Source organism: Chlamydomonas reinhardtii, chromosome 5 (genome assembly GCF_000002595.2).
Source record: "Chlamydomonas reinhardtii strain CC-503 cw92 mt+ chromosome 5, whole genome shotgun sequence".
In the NCBI taxonomy this organism is placed as follows: Eukaryota; Viridiplantae; Chlorophyta; class Chlorophyceae; order Chlamydomonadales; family Chlamydomonadaceae; genus Chlamydomonas; species Chlamydomonas reinhardtii.
The window spans coordinates 3,050,907-3,069,934 of NC_057008.1; the positions used below are offsets into that span (position 1 = coordinate 3,050,907).

Sequence of the window (19,028 nt, forward strand, 5' to 3'; positions counted from 1 at the left end):
TGCGGGTTGGGGCGCGGCGCCTAGACGAGGGGGGAGGACCTGAGGACCCTTCGCGGGAGACTTTTACCGATAGAATGGGTTGGCATCTGCGACCGCGGTACGCAACAAGCACGAACCCATGGGGTGAAGGCTCTGCATCAGCCCTGTATGGAAGCACAGGCACACATGTATTAAAGCCCCGCACGTTCGTGTCCAGCTCGGCAGCGGGCAGCCGGGCACCCCGGTCGCGATGGGGAGGCAGGTTCGCCTCGATGTGGACCGACGCCGAGAAGGTCACAAGCTCAAAACAAACCTTGACTGTCTTACTGCAGTGCTATGCTGTAGCTTGAATCCGACTAGAGTCTGCCGGAAGCGAAGTCAAGTGTTGACTACAGGCAAAATAAATGGACACCGAACGACCGCGCGCAGGAGGCTTCGCGCTATGGAGGATGATGCCAAAGCTGGTAAGCTTGGCTGCCGAGTCCGCTTGCAACCTCGGGAGACGCTAACTTTCTGAGGGACTCCTTGGCAGGGGGGATTCGGCGCTAGCTGCAAGGCACCCCAAGCTCACCTTGGCGAGCAAAATACGATGTACTTCAACACGGAGGTAAACAAGTCCTGGTTACTTGAACGGGGGACCCGCCTTTCAGCGAACGTCTTCCGGGCTTCCTGACGCGCGAGGGACCTGCAGCGGCGATGCCCTCGACGGTCGTCCCTAGATACAACTTGTATTCTTTTGTCGCCTTACAGCTTGGGCGATGGGTGGAGCGCGGCAAAGAGAGCGAGGCCCAGAACGGCGAGCGGCTCGCGCCACCACCGATGGTACAGAGCTGCCCTCAAGCACGGCCTGCTTCACGGTGGGTAGGATATATAGAATCAAGGCCTCGAACACTGTTATGGTGCTGGCCGTTATGGTCATGCCACATGCTACCGCTAACTTTGCTCTTCCTCTTGCCTCGCAGGCGGTCTCTAACGCAGCGGTACGTCCTGCAAAACAACCTCAGTGTGGCGCCCACTGCCGACTCGAGCTCGCTCCTTCCCTGCCCACTGGCACCAGTGGCGTCGTCGTGCTCAATTTTCGAGCCTCCCACGCTGCCAAGCCGGTTGCTGCTGCCCGCCGGGGCAGTACAGGAACAGGAGCTTCCTTCTTCCGGGCCACCCAGCTCAGGCTCCGACTGTAGCCCCTTCTTCGGAAGCCGCTCCACCACCCGCAGCAGCAGCAGCAGCTCCCTTGCCGGACCCGACAGCAGGACCAACAGCTACGACGGCGCGCATTCGGTGAACGGCCTGGCAGACGGCCTGGCGGGCTCCTTCGACTTACTGCGTAGCACCTATGGCCCGATGGAGGAGGACGACTCGCCTCGTGAGCAGGTGCCAATCAACTTCGCGGCAGTGGGCCATGCGCCCGTGCACCCCACGCACGAACCGCGTGTGGAGGTGTGCCCACCTCCGCAAGTGCCGTGCGGCGGACAGACACCTAACATGCAGTGCGACACGGCACCCTCTACACCAAATGGCGAGCAGGCTGTGGAGCCGACGGCTACGGAGCGTGGCGCCACCGACCATGGCCTAGCTGACGTGGACGGCGGCAGCGACGCGGCTTCGCTCAACCGCATCCTGTCTCTTTCGCTCTCCTTCGCTGAGTCGGAAGGCTCGGCGCCAAGCTCACCCTCTGGTGCTGTGCCAGGCACAGCGCCTGAGTCGCCTAAGGTCATCAGGTCACACGCCATCAGCTGCTCCGAGGACACCTCGCCGTACCGTGGGCAAAGCTTCACCTTTGCATGTGCCGTACCCAGCAACTTCACATTCGATGTGCCCGCCGCGGCAGTCGAATCGGCCCAGCTGCCTGCGCCGTCACTGGTGCTCTCGCCGGCACCCCACTTCCAACAGCAGGCTGCCCAGCCGCAGCACCCCCAGCAGCTGGAGCAGCAGGAGCTTCGTCAGCAGCAGGAGCTTCGTCAGCCCCAGCCTGCTTCCGAGCGCCCGGCCGCGCCAGCGCCCCCGTCAAACAACATCCGGGTGCCGGCCGCGGCCGGAACGGGCTCCGCGGTGGATGAGGTTCTGCTGAAGCTGAAGCAGCTGCGCGGCGCACTGCTGGAGGCCGCGCCCGCACGCAGCGAGTCCTCGGTAGATTCGGCCGATCTCAGCTCGGCCGCTGCACCGCAGCTCAACCAGACCGTGGCAGAAGCGGCCCGCGCGCTGGCTGGGCTCGGCGTTCTGCCGTCACCCTTCGCCGCGGCCTCGGCAGCGGCAGCTGCCCCGACTGGTAGCTCATCGTGCTGCTCGTCACCGCCTTCCACCGCAGCCCCCAACGGCCCCGTGAAGGTGCTGGCGACGCCCGCCATTCCGCCGCCGCGCCGCCGCTGTGTCGCCAGCCCAGACGGCCTGTCCGGGTCAGCGCAGCAACCGGCGCAGGGACATCAGCATATGCCAGCCCGGTATGTGCCGCTGGTCCTGCTCGAGCAGGAGCAGGCGGAGCGGGCGGCCCTCGCCACGCAGCTCGAGCATGAGCGGGCGGAGCGGGCGGCCCTCGCAACGCAGCTCGAGCATGAGCGGGCGGAGCGGGCGGCCCTCGCCACGCAGCTCGAGCATGAGCGGGCGGAGCGGGCGGCCCTCGCCACGCAGCTCGAGCAGGAGCGGGCGGAGCGGGCGGCCCTCGCCACGCAGCTCGAGCAGGAGCAGGCGGAGCGGGCGGCCCTCGCCACACAGCTCGAGCAGGAGCGGGCGGAGCGGGCGGCCATGGAGGAACAGCTGCAGACAGTGCGCGCAGAGCGGGAGGCCCTGAGGCTGGGGCTGAAGCAGGAGGCCAACCAGCGGTCGATGCTGGCGTCACAGCTGGGCAAGGAGGCGGCGGAGCGCGCCAGCCTGGCACTGCAGCTCGAGCAGGAGCGGGCGATGTTTGCTGCGCGGCTGCAAGAGGAGCGGGCGCAGCGCTCTGCGCACGACAATGAGCTGGAGCTCCTTCGCGAACAGTGCGGGCGTGTGTCTCAGGCGGCGGCAGCGCCCCTGCAGGCGTGTGAGAGCATGGCTGCCGCTGCCAGCCACGCCGAGGAGCAGCAGCGGCAGGACATGGAGGGCAGCGGCGAGGATGAGGAGGACGAGCGGGACATGCTCATGCTGTGCCTTGGTGAGCAGAGCCGCAAGGTGGAGGTCCTGGTGGCCGCGCTGATGGCAGCGGGCGTGGATCCGGCGCCGTTGCTGGTGTCCGTGGAGGAGGCAGCGACCGCGCCATAGTGAAATAAGTGCCTGAGGGGCTGGCCAGCTAGGCCAAATGTTTGCAGCGACATGGAAGCGGCAGGTGTGCTTGGGCAGGGAGGCGGCAGGGTTTTGCAGGGCAGCAGGTAAAAATTTACAAGCGTACGTTACAGTGTGTGTTGACCGCGTGTTGCGTGGCAATGGTGCAGCGTTTGACCCGGATTGCCTTTGATTGTGCTTGGACTTGACTGATTCGGACATCCGCGCTTTTTGCGGACACTATACTGACTGGGACTAACTCGAGTAGCCTTACTGATATACACTAGCGTTAGCCTGGATACACATCACATGACAACTACAGGGTAGACAAACTTGTGGTCAGGCAACCTTGTGAGTAGGCCAAATTGGTCGTCCAAGGCGCGCAGCTCATGTCAAACAACCCTGCTGATGGACTACTCAAGGCTTGGAGCGTTGTAGTTACCGCACTTGACGTGTAGTAGCAGGACCGAGCATATCAAATGATGCTGGAGTGAACGACTGCGCGGATTCCTTGTTATGTGTTTAATGAGTGGGTTCTGACCACGAGTATGGGACACGGGCTGGAGCGGAGTACAGGCATCGTGTGTCCTCACGTGTGACGAAATAGCAAGCGGACTAAGAAGGAAGGGCAAACCTTAGTGTTGCCAGCGTAGTTTGCGGTATGTACAGTGGCAAATGTGTATACTTTGACGAGTGCGGGTCTTACAAAGAAAGGGCGTTCTAACCGTTTCGCGCTTGAATGTGTTTCGAAGGGAATGTGTGTGCGTGTGCGTGGTATGTGTGGTACGGTATGTGTGGGTACCATTAGTGGGTTTGTGTGTGTGGCGAGGAGTGGACAAGTGCCAGCGGCCATGACAAGAAGCATAGGAAAGGAATGGTTTGGGCGGTAGGTGACGTGCAGACGGTGGCACATTACCGAGCTGGGCCGACCCCCTGCTGCAAGCACGCAGTATGGAAGTACGGTACGGATGTTGCTGCGTACGGCGGCAATCTGACTGTCATGCAATAAGTCTTTGGCGCAGGGCTTCTAGGAATGCTGCGATGCCGGGGGTTGCTGAGCTGCAACGTTCAGATAGCTGAGGTTGGCGGCGGAGCTGTGGGCAGATGTAGAGCAAGAAGCCTTTGCCATGCAGCGTACCAGTTGGGTGGGAGTGTGGGACTGTTACAGATCGTTGCAGTTCTGTACAGGACTCTCAATCGCAGTCCCGGCATTGATTCAATGGTTGCACTTGAAATCCGCCGAATGGACAACACCTCTGACCGTGACCTTCGCGGCAACAGGCTTTCATACCGCAAGGGCCTCGCCAACGTCACTAAAGAAGCCTCAAACGATCGAGCTGTACCCTCAGCAGTCAGCACCGACCTTCCGCAGCAAAGGCGAATCCCGCCCACGTGCAGCTAGCTCTTTGTCGATGCCCTGTGGCCCGTGCCGTGTATCTTGCCGATGCATGTGCCCTGTGGCCCGTGCCCTGTGGCCCGTGCCATGTATCTTGTCGATGCCCTGTGGCCCGTGCCGTGTATCTTGTCGATGCCCTGTGGCCCGTGCCGTGTACGCAGAGTACTCTGCAGATGAACCCTACAGCACCATCTACGCCCCTAGCCTCCCAAGACGTCTCAATTCCTTCAAAATTCGCCAAAACGTCGACGCTTCGAAGCTCCCAGAATGTTTTCCTACTGCGTAGATGGAAGATATGGGTACAGGCCTGCCAAGTTTTGCATGCGTGCACAATGTCCACCTGCCTTGCGCTCCATCAAGTGAAGGCTGTGAAGCCCCCTTCACACTTGCCGCTCTCCTCACCTTCACGACCGCCAGTCCCGCCCTGGCCGCGGCGAAGGCGGCAGCGGCGGCGCCACGCCGCCTTTCCGCCCCTCGCCCGCCCCCGCACCCGCCCCCGGCCGCTCCTCGCCCTCTCCCAGCTCCTCCTCCGCCTGGCGGTCCTCCTCCCACTCGCCCTCGTCCCACTCGCCGTCGATCTCCATCTCGTCAAGCTCGTCCAGATCTCCCAACAGCTCCTCATCATCAAGATCCACGTACTCGCCGTCCTCGTACTCGTCGTCATCCTGCTCGTCCTCAAACGGCTCCGGCTCGCCGCGCAGCCGCCGCGCGGCCAGGATGCCGCCGCGGCTGCCCAGACCCATCTGTAATAACAGAGGCCGGTGGTTGGCGTTTTCGGTTACCGTATTCCGAGGAGGTTCGAGTGGTGGGGCTAGTGAACGCTGGGCGGTGGGCATGTGACCACGACGCTGAGCTGACGCGACCTGTGTCGTCGTGCAGCGGCGCACGGCATGCCATGAACCGTTACCCTCCTTCATGAACAAAATCATACTTTACTGGTTCCTCACTTCACTCTACACTGCTTCAGCAGGAGCAAGGCGCAAGGCGTTGGGCATGCACACACCCTCGCCCATCTTACCCTCAGTGCAAGGCTGGTGAAGGGCGCGACCAGCACCGCTATCGACGCCCCTGAGCCCGGCTGGTCTTCTTCACGTGTCCAATCGACGACCTTGCTTTCGGCGCTGCATCCGAGCGCTCTCCGCCAACGGTGGGTTGTGGAGGCTGACCTAGCAGCCCAGTGCCCTGAGGTGCTGGTGCAGCCGCTGGAGCTGTTGGTGTTGCCGTCACCACCGTCGCTGCTGCGGCAGGCCCCCTCCTGCCAGTGTACTGCCGCGGTGCTATAGCTAGGGGCACATGACTGCGAGCTGCGGGAGAAACACACGCAGGCCAGGTTGTAAGCGGGCGCCACGGAGCGTACGGCAACCTGCAGGCTGTGCTGCAGGACCCGTGCCGACCCTTGAACAAGGCCGCGGTCCCCACACCCTCCCCCCTTTCCCCCTTACCCCAAACCCTATCAATCACTCTGCCCGCATCCCCCCCTCCACCTGTATCCGTGTCCGCCCACCTGCCGCAGCATAGCAGTCCCGAGCCGGTTGGCAGAGGCTGGGTGATGCAGGCACTAATTGATCCGTGAGCAGCCGTCGCAGACTCAACCTGCACAAAGGGCAAGTGTTTGAGCAAGCAGCAGCACCCAAAGTGATGCAATGCAGCAGTTTACCTGCAGCGCGCTGTGGCGGACCAGGGCCCCAGCTTGCCGAGATAGCGATGCGAGCATCCTGAACACTGTGACAGTCGTCGCTTGAGTGATGTGGATGAAAATATGACCGATATCGTAGATGATTACAGCTCGCGAGCGGTTTTGCGCGCGACGAGTCCTCGTTGGCCCAAGCCGCAAGCGTCTATGCGCAGAGCCTGCTTGATGTGCCTTATATTATAGTTTCTCACCTCTGTAACTTATACAGCTCAAAGCAGGGACCGGTGGTGCAGCAGTGAAATTGCCGACTGTGCACGCCCCATTCCAGTCAGCATCGCCCACGCGCACACAGCTGAAGTTGGCGCCAGCTCAGTTGCAATAGCTCCATACATGTTAATGCGTTTCGGCCCATTCCCGCGACCCTGCATTAGTATCCGAAACCAACAGGAGTTTCTTTACAGCAAAGCTCTTCCCTGTCTACCCCGACATGGCCGATTGGTGGTGAACACAAAGTTGTTGCTCCTATGGACGCCTTTGCGCTGCTTACCGGCGGCGCGCATTTCGACCGCCGGCGCTACAGGAAGGATATAGATGCGTTCAACCCCAAAGCGGGTGAGCTTAATGATAAATGCCCGAAAATGACAGCGGGGCCCCAGGGAGCCTCTGCAAATGCCTTCGTGCCTTGCGGTTTGCTGGCACGCACCGGTACCAAGCACCCCGCTAGTCGCCAGGACTGTCTCCACCTGCCGTGACCTTCAGCCATCTGCTGTAAAGCTACCCACACGCGTATGCAATGCTACAGTATCATAGTTCTCTCTGGCACAACAGTGTCCAGAACCGGACTCAGGGCGCGTCCGCCTCAACCAGACCTGCACCCCACCGCAGATGCCATCCCTAGCTCGTAGGATATGACCGTTCACGAAACCCTCGCGAACTCCTGCCTGCAACTTTCCTACGCAGTGAGCTCGGCGGCGATACAGGAGGAGGCAATGGCGTCGGCGCGGCGCCAGGGCGCGGCGGGCAGTGAAGTGGGAAGCAAGCGGAGGCAAGCCAAAGCCAACGCGAAGAAGCGGCGGCGGCTGAACGCAGCGGCCGCCAAGGCGGCGGCAGGGGTGTCGGAGGAGGAAGGTAAGGCTGGCCTGGCGCTGGGTGTGTGTGTGAGGGGGGGTACATTCATGATAATTTAAGAAGGGGGGAGGGGGCAGGAGGTATTGAGACTTCGCGTGGCGGCTGTTGGGTCCTCGCGGGATGCGGCCGCGAACTGAGCAAGTTGGCGCGATGTGCAGCTGCACGCGGACGTTGACGTTTGGTAGGCCCCAGTTGCCATCCGTCCGTGAAAGGCCGGAGTGCATGCCGATTAAAAGTGCTGGTGTTGCGTGGGTCCAGCGGGTATCCTACTGCTGGCGCCAGGACATAGGACCAGCGCGGCTTCCGTGCAACGGGTTGGTGCAGACGCACATGCCGAGCTTGGCAGCAGGGCGCGCCGTGAGGCTCTCTGTCTTTCACGGATGCTGGCAACGAGCCGTGCCCGCTTTGCGTTCCGATTGCGACTGCACGCCCGCAGATGAGCCCGACATTGCGCTGTTCGCCCGGGAGGGCGACAGTGACGACGAGGAGGTGGAAGAGGGCGACGAGGAGGCGGAGGAGGAGGAGGACGAGGAGGCGGAGGACGAGGAGGACGAGGACGAGGACGAAAAGGATGCCGAGCTGGAGGGCGAGCTGGAGGAGGGCGAGGAGGAAGACGAGGGGTTGGAAGGGGAGGATTCGGATGAAATGGGGGAGGATGAGGAGGACGAGGGCGAGGAGGTTGGGGAGGATGAGGAGGACGGCGAGGCGGCGGCCGCGGGGCGAAAGGCCCGCGGTGTCGCAACGGCTGCTGACGTCAGCAACGGGGCAGTCGCAGGCGCAGCCGGCGAGCGGGACGGCGGCTCGGAGCTGGGCCCGCTGGTGGATGACGTGATTCCGGTGGTGCACACCAACGACCCCCATGAGGAGGCCAACCTCATCCGCAAGGTGCGGGCAGGGGTGGTTGGGTGGCTGGGTGGTTGGGTGGATGGGTGGATGGGTGACTGGGTGGTTGGGTGGATGGGTGGATGGGTGGCTGGGTGATTGGGTGGTTGGGTGGCTGGATGGTTGGGTGGCTGTGTGGTTGGGTGGCTGGGTGGCTGGGTGGCTGGGCCTCTGAGATCTTCAGCCATCCCCGGAGAGCCAAGAGTAAGAGGCAGCCTGGGCAATGTAGGCCCTTGCCCAATCCGATGAAACGAGGCCCCGTCTGGCAAGGGCAAGGGCAACTTTGCACTGCACGACGGCAGGTCGGCCGGCCGACACATCCTCCCCCACACATACCGTACACATACCGTACACATACCGTACACACAGGCCCTCCGCATCAAGGCCACTGGCACGGACGTGCCTGCGCCGCTCAAGAGCTTTGCGGAGCTGGCCTCACGGTGCGTGCTTGGGCGCGCGCGTGCGCATGCGCGTGTGTGTTTGGAATTTCTGACTGTGCCCATCATGCATAAATGTTTGGGCGTGCGTCGTGTGTGCGGGAGCATGGGAGCAGCAACACGGGGGCATGGGAGGAGGAACGGGGCGGCTGAGCCACGTGCTACACCATTGGGTGTTCCACTCTCCCCACCCAATCCAACAACCGCTGCCAAACACCCAGGCGGCCGCGATCCAGGCCTTTGAACTCCCTGCCCTGAACCCCACGCCTGCACACCCTGCATCTCCTGGGGTCTGGGAATCAGCTGCACCCTGCGGGACTTCACCAACCTGCCTTAACACTGTCCCATCGCACACCCTGCAGCTACAAGGTGGGGCGGCGGCTGCTGGCGGCGCTGCGTGCGGCGGGCTTCACCGCGCCCACGCCCATCCAGCGCCAGGCCATCCCGGCGCTGCTGGAGGGGCGGGAGCTGCTGGCGGTGGCGCCCACAGGTGCGGGAGGGGGAGGGGGGGCAGGGGGAGGGGAGAGGGAGAGGGGGAGGGGGGAGGGGAAGGGGGCAGTCGCGTCCATGCGTGAGGGTGAGGCCGGGAGCGCTTGCAAGTGAGGGCGGAGCGCAGGTAGTGGCGCAGGTGGGGGTCGACAGAGCAGGCCACGTGAGGGCAGGCCCTGCCCCCCCCCCCCCGCTGTGTTTGCTGCCCCCACTTCTTCTCCTTACCTCCGCAAACCCGCCTTCCCCGCCTTCCCCGCCAATCCCCGCCTTCCCCACCAATCCCCGCCAACCGCGCCGTCCCCACGTGCGGCTCCCGCCCCTCCGCCCCCAAACCACACAGGCAGCGGCAAGACGCTGGCGTTCCTGGTGCCGCTGCTGGCTCGGCTCAAGTCGCTGCGGGCGGCGGCGCAGGCCAGCGGTCAGGCGGAGCAGTGGCCCAATGCTGTGAAGGCGCTGGTGGTCAGCCCCACACACGAGCTGGCGGCGCAGCAGGTGGGGGGTTGGCCAGGTTAGGGCGTTCAGGAGGGGGGGTTGCAAGGATGTTTGAAAACGCGGTACAGGGGGTTTAACTCTGAACCCAGCGGTACAGGGGGGGTGGGGGGTATGCCCGAGCCAAACGAGTAAGTCCCATTACCTGAGAGCCCACCCAGGGGCCGGGAGGCGTGTGTGTTTAGGGCCAGGTTGGGCGGGGCGGCAGGAGGGTGTGGCGGCAGGAGGGGAGCAGCCTTGCCAATCCCAAATAAGGGCGAGGCTAGTGGGACGGTACCGGCCCTCTCTTCCTGAGTTCCCGCTAACATGCTCCCGCCCCCCGACTGGACTTCACGAACATTGGTACCAACGCGCCTGCTGTACTGCTGTTCCTGGCTACGCCTTTACTTTAAAATAATCATGAATGTAACCCCCGCCCCCCGCGCTGCTCCACCTGCTCCTCCTGCTCCTCACTGCTGCAGGCGCGTGTGCTCAAGCTGCTCCTGCCCGGCAGCGGCCTGCGCGCCTGCCTGCTGTGCAAGGCCACAGCCGCCGGCACAGACTTCTCCAAGGTGGGTTGCGCATGGCGCCGCTAGTGTGCATGCATGCATGCGGGTGTGCAGGTGTGCATGCATGCGGCAATGCATGATGTGTAAAGGTGTGCGGCTCATGCCGCCCCATGGGCTGCGTGGCACGGCAGACCACCACCTGCACCAGCACACCCGACCGCGCTTGAACCTCCTAATGTGAATGTGCGGAGCGCCTCAGCCGCAGTCTGACACACTCCACACCGATCCTCTCAAGCCCTTGCACCGCTTTGACCGCTGCACGCCCGCGCACAGCCCCCCTTTGCGATTTGATCACTCGGCTCTCTACCTCAACGGCTACACGCTCCCTTGTCCACACACACACACACACACACACACACACACACACACACACACACACACACACACACACACACACACACGCACACACACACACACGCACACACACGCACGCACGCACACACACACACACACGCCACACACACACGCCACACACACACACACACACACACACACACACACACACACACACACACGCCACACACACACACACACACACACACACACACACACACACGCCACACACACACACACACACACACACACACGCGGCAGGTGGATCTGCTGCTGGCCAACCCGCTGCGGCTGGTGACGCTGGTGGAGGCGGGCAAGGTGGACCTCAGCCAGTGCAGGTGGGGGTAGGGGTAGGGGTGGGCGCGTGTGTGCGTTTGGGGGGGGTGTAGCCGCTCATGTGGAGAATGGGGGGGAGTTGTGGAGAATTGGGGGGGAGTTTCCTCCAAACCCAACAAGGTCAAGACCCAGAACCGGGGCCGCGTGTGTGCATGAGGGCGGCGCCGTGCCGAGCCAAGTTCTGGGGGGCTGTCCAAGACGGGAAAATACCCGACGTGCAAAGGAGGGGGCAGAGGTCTTTGCCATGCGCGTGTGCAGGAATGTGGCCAACAGAATCCCTGGTTGCGGACCATTCGCGTTGTGCAGTTGCCAACGCCAATGTACCTTTGGTAATCATCACGTCGCCGCGTGACTAAAGCACTAAATTACCCAACCCCTTCGACTCGCATTACGGTAATCCCGTTTTGTTGATAAGTAACACGTGACTCACCTCACGTGGCTCACTTTTCTTAAGTCACATAACGGATACTGCGGAATGCTGATGCAGGTATGTGGTGCTGGATGAGGCGGATAAGCTGTTCGAGCTGGGCTTCATGGAGCAGGTGAGTCAGGGACACGGTCGAAGTGAAAGAGTGAGAGCGAGGTTCTGTAAGAGTGTGAGGGGAACCGACTGAGTGAGGGCGGTTGCGGGAGTCAGGGGGTTGGCAACGGGGTTGCCAGGGTACGAACGGACTGAGCGATGTCGAGCATGGGCGTGGCGTTGTGACAATATGGCATCTCGCAGGTCGAATTTGTTGTCAGAATTGTAGGAATGGGGCAACCGGGCAAGTGCACCTTGGACCTATCTTGCATGCTTGCGCAAAAGCCCTTTCCCCGTCCACGTTGGGCTCGGTTCTCGGAACGCCCCTCCACATGCCTCCTTACCCCACCCCTTGCGCACTCTCACTGACGCTCGCAAATGTGATCGCACGCGCAGGTCGACGCGCTGCTGGCGGCGGCACAACACCCCGACGTGTCGCGGGCGCTGTTCTCCGCCACACTGCCGGTGCGTGCCCGTGTTTTGTGGGTGGGTGGGTGGGTGGGTGGGTGGGTGGGTGGGTGGGTGGGTGGGTGGGTGGGTGGGTGGGTGGGTGGGTGGGTGGGTGGGTGGGTGGGTGGCTTCGGGGCTTGGGGCTGGCCGGCTGGGCTGCTGGTGTTGGGTGTTGGTGTTGGGCTGCTGGTGTGTTGGGACTGCACCCTCGCCACCACCGCCACGCTGGCACCCTGACATGCTGGCTGGGACCTGGCCCCCCACAGGAGCGCGTGGAGGACCTGGCTCGCAGCGTGCAGCAGCAGCCGCTGCGGATCACGGTGAGAGCCGCCGGGGGGGACAGTAATAGGGGAGGTAGCTCATGTTCATGGCGAACGGAGTGGATGGACCCGAAGTATGAAGTTCCGATGTCCGGGGCGGCAGGTGCATTGGCGGGACCGCACGGCGTTGCTAGCTGCCAGGGTTGGGCCCAGCAGAATTGCTTGGCGCTCGGCGCTCAGCGGCATCATGCTAGCTGGCGTTGCGGCCTGGCCGGCTGGGATGCGCTCGCTTGCACCGCTCAGTGCCCTCAAGACAAGTCCAAGCGCAGTGTGTATCGGCAACCAACCAACCGACCGTGTTTCCCTCCCTTGCCCAAAGACGTCTCCCTCTCCCTCCCCATCCCTCCCTCTCCACCCCTCGCTCACCCTTGCAGGTGGGCATGAAGAACGCGGCCACCAGCTCCGTCAACCAGAAGCTGCACTTCGTGGGCCGCGAGGCCGGCAAGCTGCTGGCGCTGCGGCAGGCGCTGGCGGACGGAGGCCTCAAGCCGCCCGTGCTGGTGTTCGTGGGCAGCAAGGAGCGGGCCAAGGCGCTGCACAGGTGCGCGGCCGGGCGGGGCGCGGCTTGGCGGGACGAGGCTGGGCGGGGCGCGGAGCGCAGGTCATGGCTTGGTGGGGCGCGGGGCGCGGCATGGCGGGCTGGGGGCGGTGATGGTGGTTCTGAAGTTGACGCGTGATGCTAGTAGCATTGATAATGCTAATCGATGCTAGTAGCATTGATAATGCGCTCGGCATTATTGGTGACTGTGTGTTGTTGATGCCCGCCGGCCGCCGCCCAGGGAGTTGCTGTACGACGGCGTGCACGTGGACTCCATCACGGCGGGGCAGCCGCAGGCCGCGCGCAACGCCGCTATAGACAACTTCCGGTGAGAGATCAGAGGGAGACAGAGCGTACCGTTACTTCATGTGACCGACGCTGTGTCACTGCTGAGGGCTCCGACGTGCTGCTAGTGTGCTGATTTCGTGCATGGGAAACGTGGCTCTTGCGGGCAAGCAGTAACGGGTTTGCAGTCAGAAGCCTTGCTTCCCCGGGTTCCATGACCGCCTTTGACGCCTGCTTCTGCCGTGCCCCGCACGTGCGCCACACGTGTGTGTTGGACAGTGCTGGCAAGACGTGGGTGCTCATCGCCACGGACCTCATCGGACGTGGCATGGACTTTGTTGGCATCAACACAGTCATCAACTACGACTTCCCGCGCACCACAGCCGACTACGTGCACCGCATTGGCCGCACCGGCCGCGCCGGGCACACCGGTGAGCGACTGGGTGACCAACAACCGACACCCTCCTCTGGTATCATGCGCATTCCAGTATATTGAAATGCGCCATGACCTTAGAGCATCTTCGATCATAGCATTTAGACGGGCGAGGCCGGGGCTGGGGGTCGGGCCGATGGCGGCGGTGATATGTATTGCCGCTGTAGGTGAAGTCTGACCAGGTACGCTCCTCCTCCGCATGCCTTCTTGTTGTGTCGTTATCATGTCTCCCCTCCCACCCCCGCCCCGCCGCCCCATACGCCAACCTGACGCCTTACCCTAGGCCGCGTTCTCCTCGCACTTGTGTGATGGGTTCGGTTTAGGTTGGGGCGGTATCTACAACCGCTCCCCCCATTTTGTGTGCTGGCTGCCCTCAGGCGAGGCCATCACCTTCTTCACAGAGGAGGACGCCCCCGCGCTGCGACCCATTGCCAACCAGATCCGGGCGGCAGGCGGCGAGGTGCCCGACTGGATGCTGGCCCTGAGGCGGGACAAGCGCGCCGCCAAGCGCAAGCACCTGAGCGACCGCATCGGCGCCGCCGCGGACTTCGAGGCCGGGGAGGGCTTTGGCGGCCGGGGCGGGCGCGGCGGCAGAGGAGGCCGGGGCGGGCGCGGCGGGCGCGGCGGGCGCGGCGGGCGCGGCGGGCGCGGCGGGCGCGGCGGAGGCGGAGGTCGGGGCGGGTGGGATGGCGAGGAGCGAGGGAGGGGGCGAGGGAGGGGGCGTGGAGGCCCAGGCGGAGCCGCGGGCCGGGGGAGGGGAGAGAGCCCGGGCGGGCGGGGGCGGGGTGTTGGAGGTGCTGGAGGCAGCCGGGGCGGGCCGGGGCGAGGGCGAGGTCGAGGCCGGGGGCGCGGAGCTGGTGGGGGCCGGGGTGGTGCCGAGTAGGCACGCCCCGTGTGCCAGGTTTCCGGGCGCCGCCTCCGAGCACAGCCATGGGGTTTTGGAAGTTGCTCATGCTAAGAAGTGGTTTTGTTGACGTGCCAGCCGAGGTTGCGGTGAGGCCGTGCGAAGAGCCTGTTACTGGTCGATGCATGTGCGGTTGGCACGACATAGCTAACAGACGCAAGTGAGAAGAGGCTATCGCGGCTTGATCTTGTGAAGACGCATATGCTGGCTTTCTTTCATTGCGCCGCGACAAAAGGTTCATTTGAGACGCAAATTCTTCAGGCACGAAGACGAAGGGGTGCCATCGACGATCAGCTTCATGCGCAACTCGCCAGTGACGACTGGCACATTCGCGCCGTAACTCTGAGGCACGCATGTATGATACCCAGACATGATACCATTAATAGCGAGTGTCCGTTGCGCGGGAATTTGTTCTCGACCGCCGCCCGCCCCAAGTTGCTGGCTCAAGTGTGACGTGCTTCTTCCTCAAGACCGGCCTCCCCGCAGACCAGAGCCAATGATTCACATTATTGTGTTAATGTTCAAGATCACAAAGCTCACTTGCAGGCATTCTTGCTTACGTCATTAAGACAATCCTTGCAAGGCGACCGTGCGTCCTTTGCGGATGTGTTGTCATACAGATACCATGTTGAATCATTCACTGTTTGAAGCTGTCGGCTTGCGCATTGCGCGACTTGCGAGACCGGGGTCGGGTCCGCCCGCCATGCACTGTACGGTTTTTCTGTTTCCTCGCGTTTTGCTTGTGTCTGAGAGGCCAGTGGGCCTGTCGACCATCTAGAATAGTACAAGCTTACACTCTATATGATAGCTGCATAAATTGCTGCACACTGGTCTACAGTCTGTGGGGTCTGTGAACAGAGGAAGTAGCCGTTGCCGATTTCGCAGTGGCGCCCTCCCAGCTGCGTCCCTCGACCGAGCCCCGATTAAAGCCTTAAACCCTTGTGGGTGACAATACCGGTCGCTGGGCACACTCGGCAAGAGAGAGGACTCTGTACTTGCTGCATTCTTGTCGACCGCGTTACCACCTCTGCCGGTGGGCGTGTAGGCTTTTGCGAAGGTAGGCTGCGGCCTTCGAACTGCCGTATATGCAATCTTTTCGTGCGAGCAAGCCTGACAGCTAGTTCGTGCTGGTTGGCGTGGGAGGCGATGGCGCGCCAACAACGGATGGCTCGACAGAAAAACAGCAACTTCTGTGACGTCAAGCTCTCTACCTGTAGACATGCACAGGTGTTCCTTCTCAATTCTCTGCCGATACGCGCAGGTGCCACTGGCGTCAGTGCCCATCGCTGTGCGGGCCTGTGTGCGGGCGGAGTCGCGCTGACCAACGCATCCAGCTCGTCTCCAGCAGGAATGCGCCGGACATAGCACTCGCATGACTATGGCAGCAGCCGCGCCAGCTTCTCCAATGGCCGCCGTGACTGATGCTATCGACGTCAGCCATGCTGACGCCGACGTGCATGACCTGTACGCAGCCTGCCTCGCGGTGCGGGCGGTTTTGGGCAAGCGCCAGCGTGACACGCTAGTGCACGCCCTGTGGCACGTAGCCAGCGCGAGCTCGGTGCCCGGCGGCGTCACCGCGCTGGTTGAGGCGGTGGGGCAGCAACCGCCGCAGCAACTGGTCGATGCCGCCGCGTTTCTGGCCGCGGCGGCAGCAGCAGCCGCAGCCACGGCGGCAGCGCAAGGGCCGGCCACCGCATCCAGCAGCAAGCGCCGCCATCTTGCCGCCAGCAAAGCGGCGGCAGCGGCGGCGGCGGCGGCGGGGGCTGAAGCCTCAGCCCGCGACGCAGGCTGCGACGGCGCCTGTAGCAACACCGAGAGCACATCCTGCAGCACCCGCAGCTGCGGCTCACTAGTAACAGCACGCCACGATGGCGACGTGGCTGTAGCAGCAGCGGGGGCGGCGGTAGATGGTGAGGCTGTAGCTACACGGCGGCGTCGCCAGGCCGCCGCCAACGCGGATGCTGAGGCGGACGCGGCAAGCCCGCATCCCTCGTGCAGCAGCAGCGGCCGGCGGAGGAGCGCCAACGGCAGCAACGTTGTAGCAGGGCTGGCAGCGGGCGCAGGTGCGGTTGCGGGCGAGGGCGCGGCTGCTACGGCCGCGGCAGCGGCGGCTGCGGCGGGGGGAAATGGCGTGGGGCCCATGTCTTGGTACACAGACTATGGCCGGCCGCCCTACGCCCTGCCAAGCCCCCTGCACCATCACCACCACCACCAGCTGCACCACCACCACCATCAGCCGTATGCAGCAGCATTCCCGCCCAGCCCCTTTTCACGCCGAGCCAACGGCGGCAGCAACGGCGGCGCGGCCACGGGCGGCTCGGGACCTGCCGCGGCCGCCGCCGCCGCCGCCTGGCGCCGCGCCGCCTACCCGGCTGCTCCCTCGCTGCTGCCACGGCTGCCCTCCGCCGGCTCCTCGGCAGCCGTTGCGGCATCCGCCGCCGCTGCGGCGGCGGCGTTTCCGCCGCCTGTTGCAGCCCAGCACCCCTTCACCACGCTCTCAGCGGGCGGGGCTGGAGCCGGAGCCACAGGAGTTGCTGCCGCCGGCCCGGTACCGACACAACGACCAGCACCACTGCAGCGCTACCCCTCCGCCATCCCTGACTTCGGTGACTGTCTGGATCCCCTCGCGCCGCCGCCACCGCCTCCGTACGCCGTACACTCGCCGCACCACAACCACCCACACCACCACTTGTCCGGCGGTGGCAATGGGCCCTGGAACGTGCACGCCGCGTACCCGGCTGCCTCCTACCCGGCAGCGGCGTGGTATCCCCATCCCCACCACCACCATCACTATGGAGGGCTGCACCACCCACACGGTGCCTACGCGACGCCGCTGTGCACATCGCCGCCGCCGCTTCACCCTGCCGCGGCCACAGCCACTGCCCACGCCAGCGGCGCGCAGTCTGTCCCCGTGCTGCCGCCGGTGTCGGGGCATTCCAGGGGCCAGGCTGTGGACGCCAAGTGCGCAACGCCGCGCAGTCCCTGCGAGGCCCTGTATCGTGTGGCCACCGCGCCCGTGCCTACAGCGTCAGCAGCAGGCGGCGCGGCCGCCGGTCAGTTGGCGGCTCCGGCTGCGGCTGCGGCGCCTGCGGTGGCAGCGGCTGCCGGTACTTCTGACGGCGGCTCCGCGGACGAAGTGCTGATGGTGGACTTGGAGCCAGGGGGTGTGAGTGTCGGCGGCGCGGGCGGAGAAGCTGCGCAGGAGGGGGCGGCGCCGGCTGCTGCAGGCGGAGGCGCGGGCGGGGGCTACTGGCCACCTGCGCCCGTGCCGTACCACCCGCAGCCCCACGGCGTGCCGCAGCCGTACGGGCCGCCGCCGCCGTACCACCAGCTGCACGGTCCGTACGGCGGTTGGTACGCGCGGGGCCACGCGTACGACATGTTTCATGTGCCGTACCCGCCGCCGCCGTACATGCAAGTGTGAGGTGTGGCGGCTCCCGTTCAGCCTAGCGTACGGACAAACAACGACCTGAAGATAATGCACTTGTTGATGCGAATTACGAATGAGGCATGCGAGGCATTCCAGTTGGCATCGCCGCCGCAGCAGCAATCTCTAGCATAATTACAGCACTTCCATCGTTTCCCGTGTGGGTTTCTAGTTGCCAGGCGTGCTTTGCATGCTGTGCGCTGCCTGTTATTAGCATCGAAGACACGTCGCGGTCCTTAATGATGGTGTGTGGCAACGTTTTGGCCGGTGTTGCGTGCGGTAATGCGGCGACGTTTGCGGTCCGTACAAGTGCGACACCGTGAATGGTGCAGAAGTGTAGCGCGAATGTGCTGGACTGGACTGTTGAGCCATGGGGGAGAGGGGGCTGCAGTGATGCCGAGCGGTCATGGCAGGGCCAATCGACTGACTGGAGTGAATGCAGGGGTTGATCCATGCAAGTTTACTGGGCGCTTGACAAGGCGCTTGGTGTTGCCGATGAGCGGACCTGTGACTGACACGAAGAATGCACACTTAACTGGTGCACTTGGGCTGCTGTCGCTGCTCGTCTGAAGTTGTGTTGCAGGGCGATGGAGATACGGCGCCAAGTGTGCGGGCACGTAGGCATGTATGTATGCAAGGGAGAATTTGTGAGGGGCGGGCAAGCAATGGGGAGGCGTTGCAAATACGGTTGCAAGCACAAAGGGTACGGGAGGCGTCGCAGGCGATTTGACGTTGCTGCACAGAATACCAATAGGCGGGACATGGCGTTGCCGTGCGGCTAAAAGAGCGGCAGTTGGGCACGGCGGGCTGACAAGGACAGGCAACGAACGGTTGACAGGGGCTGTCTGCGTGTACTCAACGACCGGCCACACGCGCACATACATACTCGTGATGGTCGCGGCAGATGTACGCTGAAGATTTTGAGCAGGTGACAGATCGAACGCTTATGTGGACCGTCGCTCGTGCCTAGCTGGCACGTCGTAATAGAGCAAGGGGGATATATGTTGGTGGGTGAAGTGCGAATTGCGTGGGTACTACCGAGTAGGGCAGCTGCGGTATGTGCGAAGGCGCTACTAGCGAAGAGTGTGTGGAATCTGAAGACGACGTTTTGATACCAGACAGAGTCCTATCACTCCTATGCGGCTTGGGGGAAATTGGAAGGGCCGAAGGGGCGGCGTGGTGCGTCCTAGATGCGAAAGGATGCGAGGGTGCGATGGGTGAACCGACACGACACACACAAATGTGTAAGCGGTTGGCTGTCGTTACC

At 63.5% G+C, this 19,028-nt stretch overlaps 4 protein-coding genes across 4 annotated transcripts; 3 read left to right on the forward strand and 1 right to left on the reverse strand.

Annotated features, from left to right (window-relative positions):
- Positions 1 to 299: 299 nt before the first annotated feature.
- On the forward strand, positions 300 to 4,461 carry CHLRE_05g238800v5 (uncharacterized protein). Its single transcript, XM_043062327.1, has 4 exons — positions 300 to 443; positions 512 to 586; positions 730 to 836; positions 942 to 4,461. The coding sequence occupies exons 1-4, from the start codon at positions 429 to 431 to the stop codon at positions 3,211 to 3,213; spliced, it is 2,469 nt and encodes an 822-aa protein (XP_042924891.1). The 5' UTR covers positions 300 to 428; the 3' UTR covers positions 3,214 to 4,461.
- Positions 4,462 to 4,463: 2 nt separating this feature from the next.
- CHLRE_05g238850v5 (uncharacterized protein) lies at positions 4,464 to 6,499 on the reverse strand. The gene is made up of 4 exons (XM_043062328.1): positions 6,267 to 6,499; positions 6,114 to 6,202; positions 5,628 to 5,913; positions 4,464 to 5,352 (listed from the first exon to the last, which is right to left on the reverse strand). Exons 1-4 carry the CDS (start codon positions 6,321 to 6,323, stop codon positions 5,014 to 5,016), a joined length of 771 nt encoding a protein of 256 aa, XP_042924892.1. The 5' UTR covers positions 6,324 to 6,499; the 3' UTR covers positions 4,464 to 5,013.
- Positions 6,500 to 6,649: 150 nt separating this feature from the next.
- CHLRE_05g238900v5 (uncharacterized protein) lies at positions 6,650 to 14,811 on the forward strand. Its single transcript, XM_043062329.1, has 15 exons — positions 6,650 to 6,854; positions 7,203 to 7,370; positions 7,807 to 8,255; positions 8,622 to 8,692; positions 9,052 to 9,179; positions 9,519 to 9,670; positions 10,129 to 10,218; positions 10,810 to 10,886; positions 11,372 to 11,426; positions 11,801 to 11,869; positions 12,121 to 12,174; positions 12,549 to 12,715; positions 12,954 to 13,040; positions 13,277 to 13,428; positions 13,808 to 14,811. The coding sequence occupies exons 1-15, from the start codon at positions 6,767 to 6,769 to the stop codon at positions 14,311 to 14,313; spliced, it is 2,313 nt and encodes a 770-aa protein (XP_042924893.1). The 5' UTR covers positions 6,650 to 6,766; the 3' UTR covers positions 14,314 to 14,811.
- A 48-nt stretch (positions 14,812 to 14,859) lies between these two features.
- CHLRE_05g238935v5 (uncharacterized protein) lies at positions 14,860 to 19,021 on the forward strand. Its single transcript, XM_043062330.1, has 2 exons — positions 14,860 to 15,391; positions 15,596 to 19,021. Exon 2 carries the CDS (start codon positions 15,713 to 15,715, stop codon positions 17,756 to 17,758), a length of 2,046 nt encoding a protein of 681 aa, XP_042924894.1. The 5' UTR covers positions 14,860 to 15,391; positions 15,596 to 15,712; the 3' UTR covers positions 17,759 to 19,021.
- The last annotated feature ends 7 nt before the right edge of the window (positions 19,022 to 19,028 follow it).

What these genes read in the sequence shown, in the direction of transcription:
- CHLRE_05g238800v5 (XM_043062327.1), top strand. An exon ending in CGATGTACTTCAACACGGAG is followed by an intron (nt 587 to 729) that starts GTAAACAAGTCC and finishes GTCGCCTTACAG; the next exon opens with CTTGGGCGATGGGTGGAGCG. An exon ending in CAAGCACGGCCTGCTTCACG is followed by an intron (nt 837 to 941) that starts GTGGGTAGGATA and finishes CTTGCCTCGCAG; the next exon opens with GCGGTCTCTAACGCAGCGGT.
- CHLRE_05g238850v5 (XM_043062328.1), bottom strand. Translation starts at nt 6,323, where the DNA reads ATGCTCGCATCGCTATCTCGGCAAGCTGGGGCCCTGGTCCGCCACAGC. An exon ending in GGACTGCTATGCTGCGGCAG is followed by an intron (nt 5,914 to 6,113) that starts GTGGGCGGACAC and finishes TTTCTCCCGCAG; the next exon opens with CTCGCAGTCATGTGCCCCTA. An exon ending in TCACCAGCCTTGCACTGAGG is followed by an intron (nt 5,353 to 5,627) that starts GTAAGATGGGCG and finishes CTGTTATTACAG; the next exon opens with ATGGGTCTGGGCAGCCGCGG.
- CHLRE_05g238900v5 (XM_043062329.1), top strand. Translation starts at nt 6,767, where the DNA reads ATGGACGCCTTTGCGCTGCTTACCGGCGGCGCGCATTTCGACCGCCGG. An exon ending in TGCGTTCAACCCCAAAGCGG is followed by an intron (nt 6,855 to 7,202) that starts GTGAGCTTAATG and finishes TTTCCTACGCAG; the next exon opens with TGAGCTCGGCGGCGATACAG. An exon ending in CGGCCGCGCCGGGCACACCG is followed by an intron (nt 13,429 to 13,807) that starts GTGAGCGACTGG and finishes GGCTGCCCTCAG; the next exon opens with GCGAGGCCATCACCTTCTTC.
- CHLRE_05g238935v5 (XM_043062330.1), top strand. Translation starts at nt 15,713, where the DNA reads ATGGCAGCAGCCGCGCCAGCTTCTCCAATGGCCGCCGTGACTGATGCT.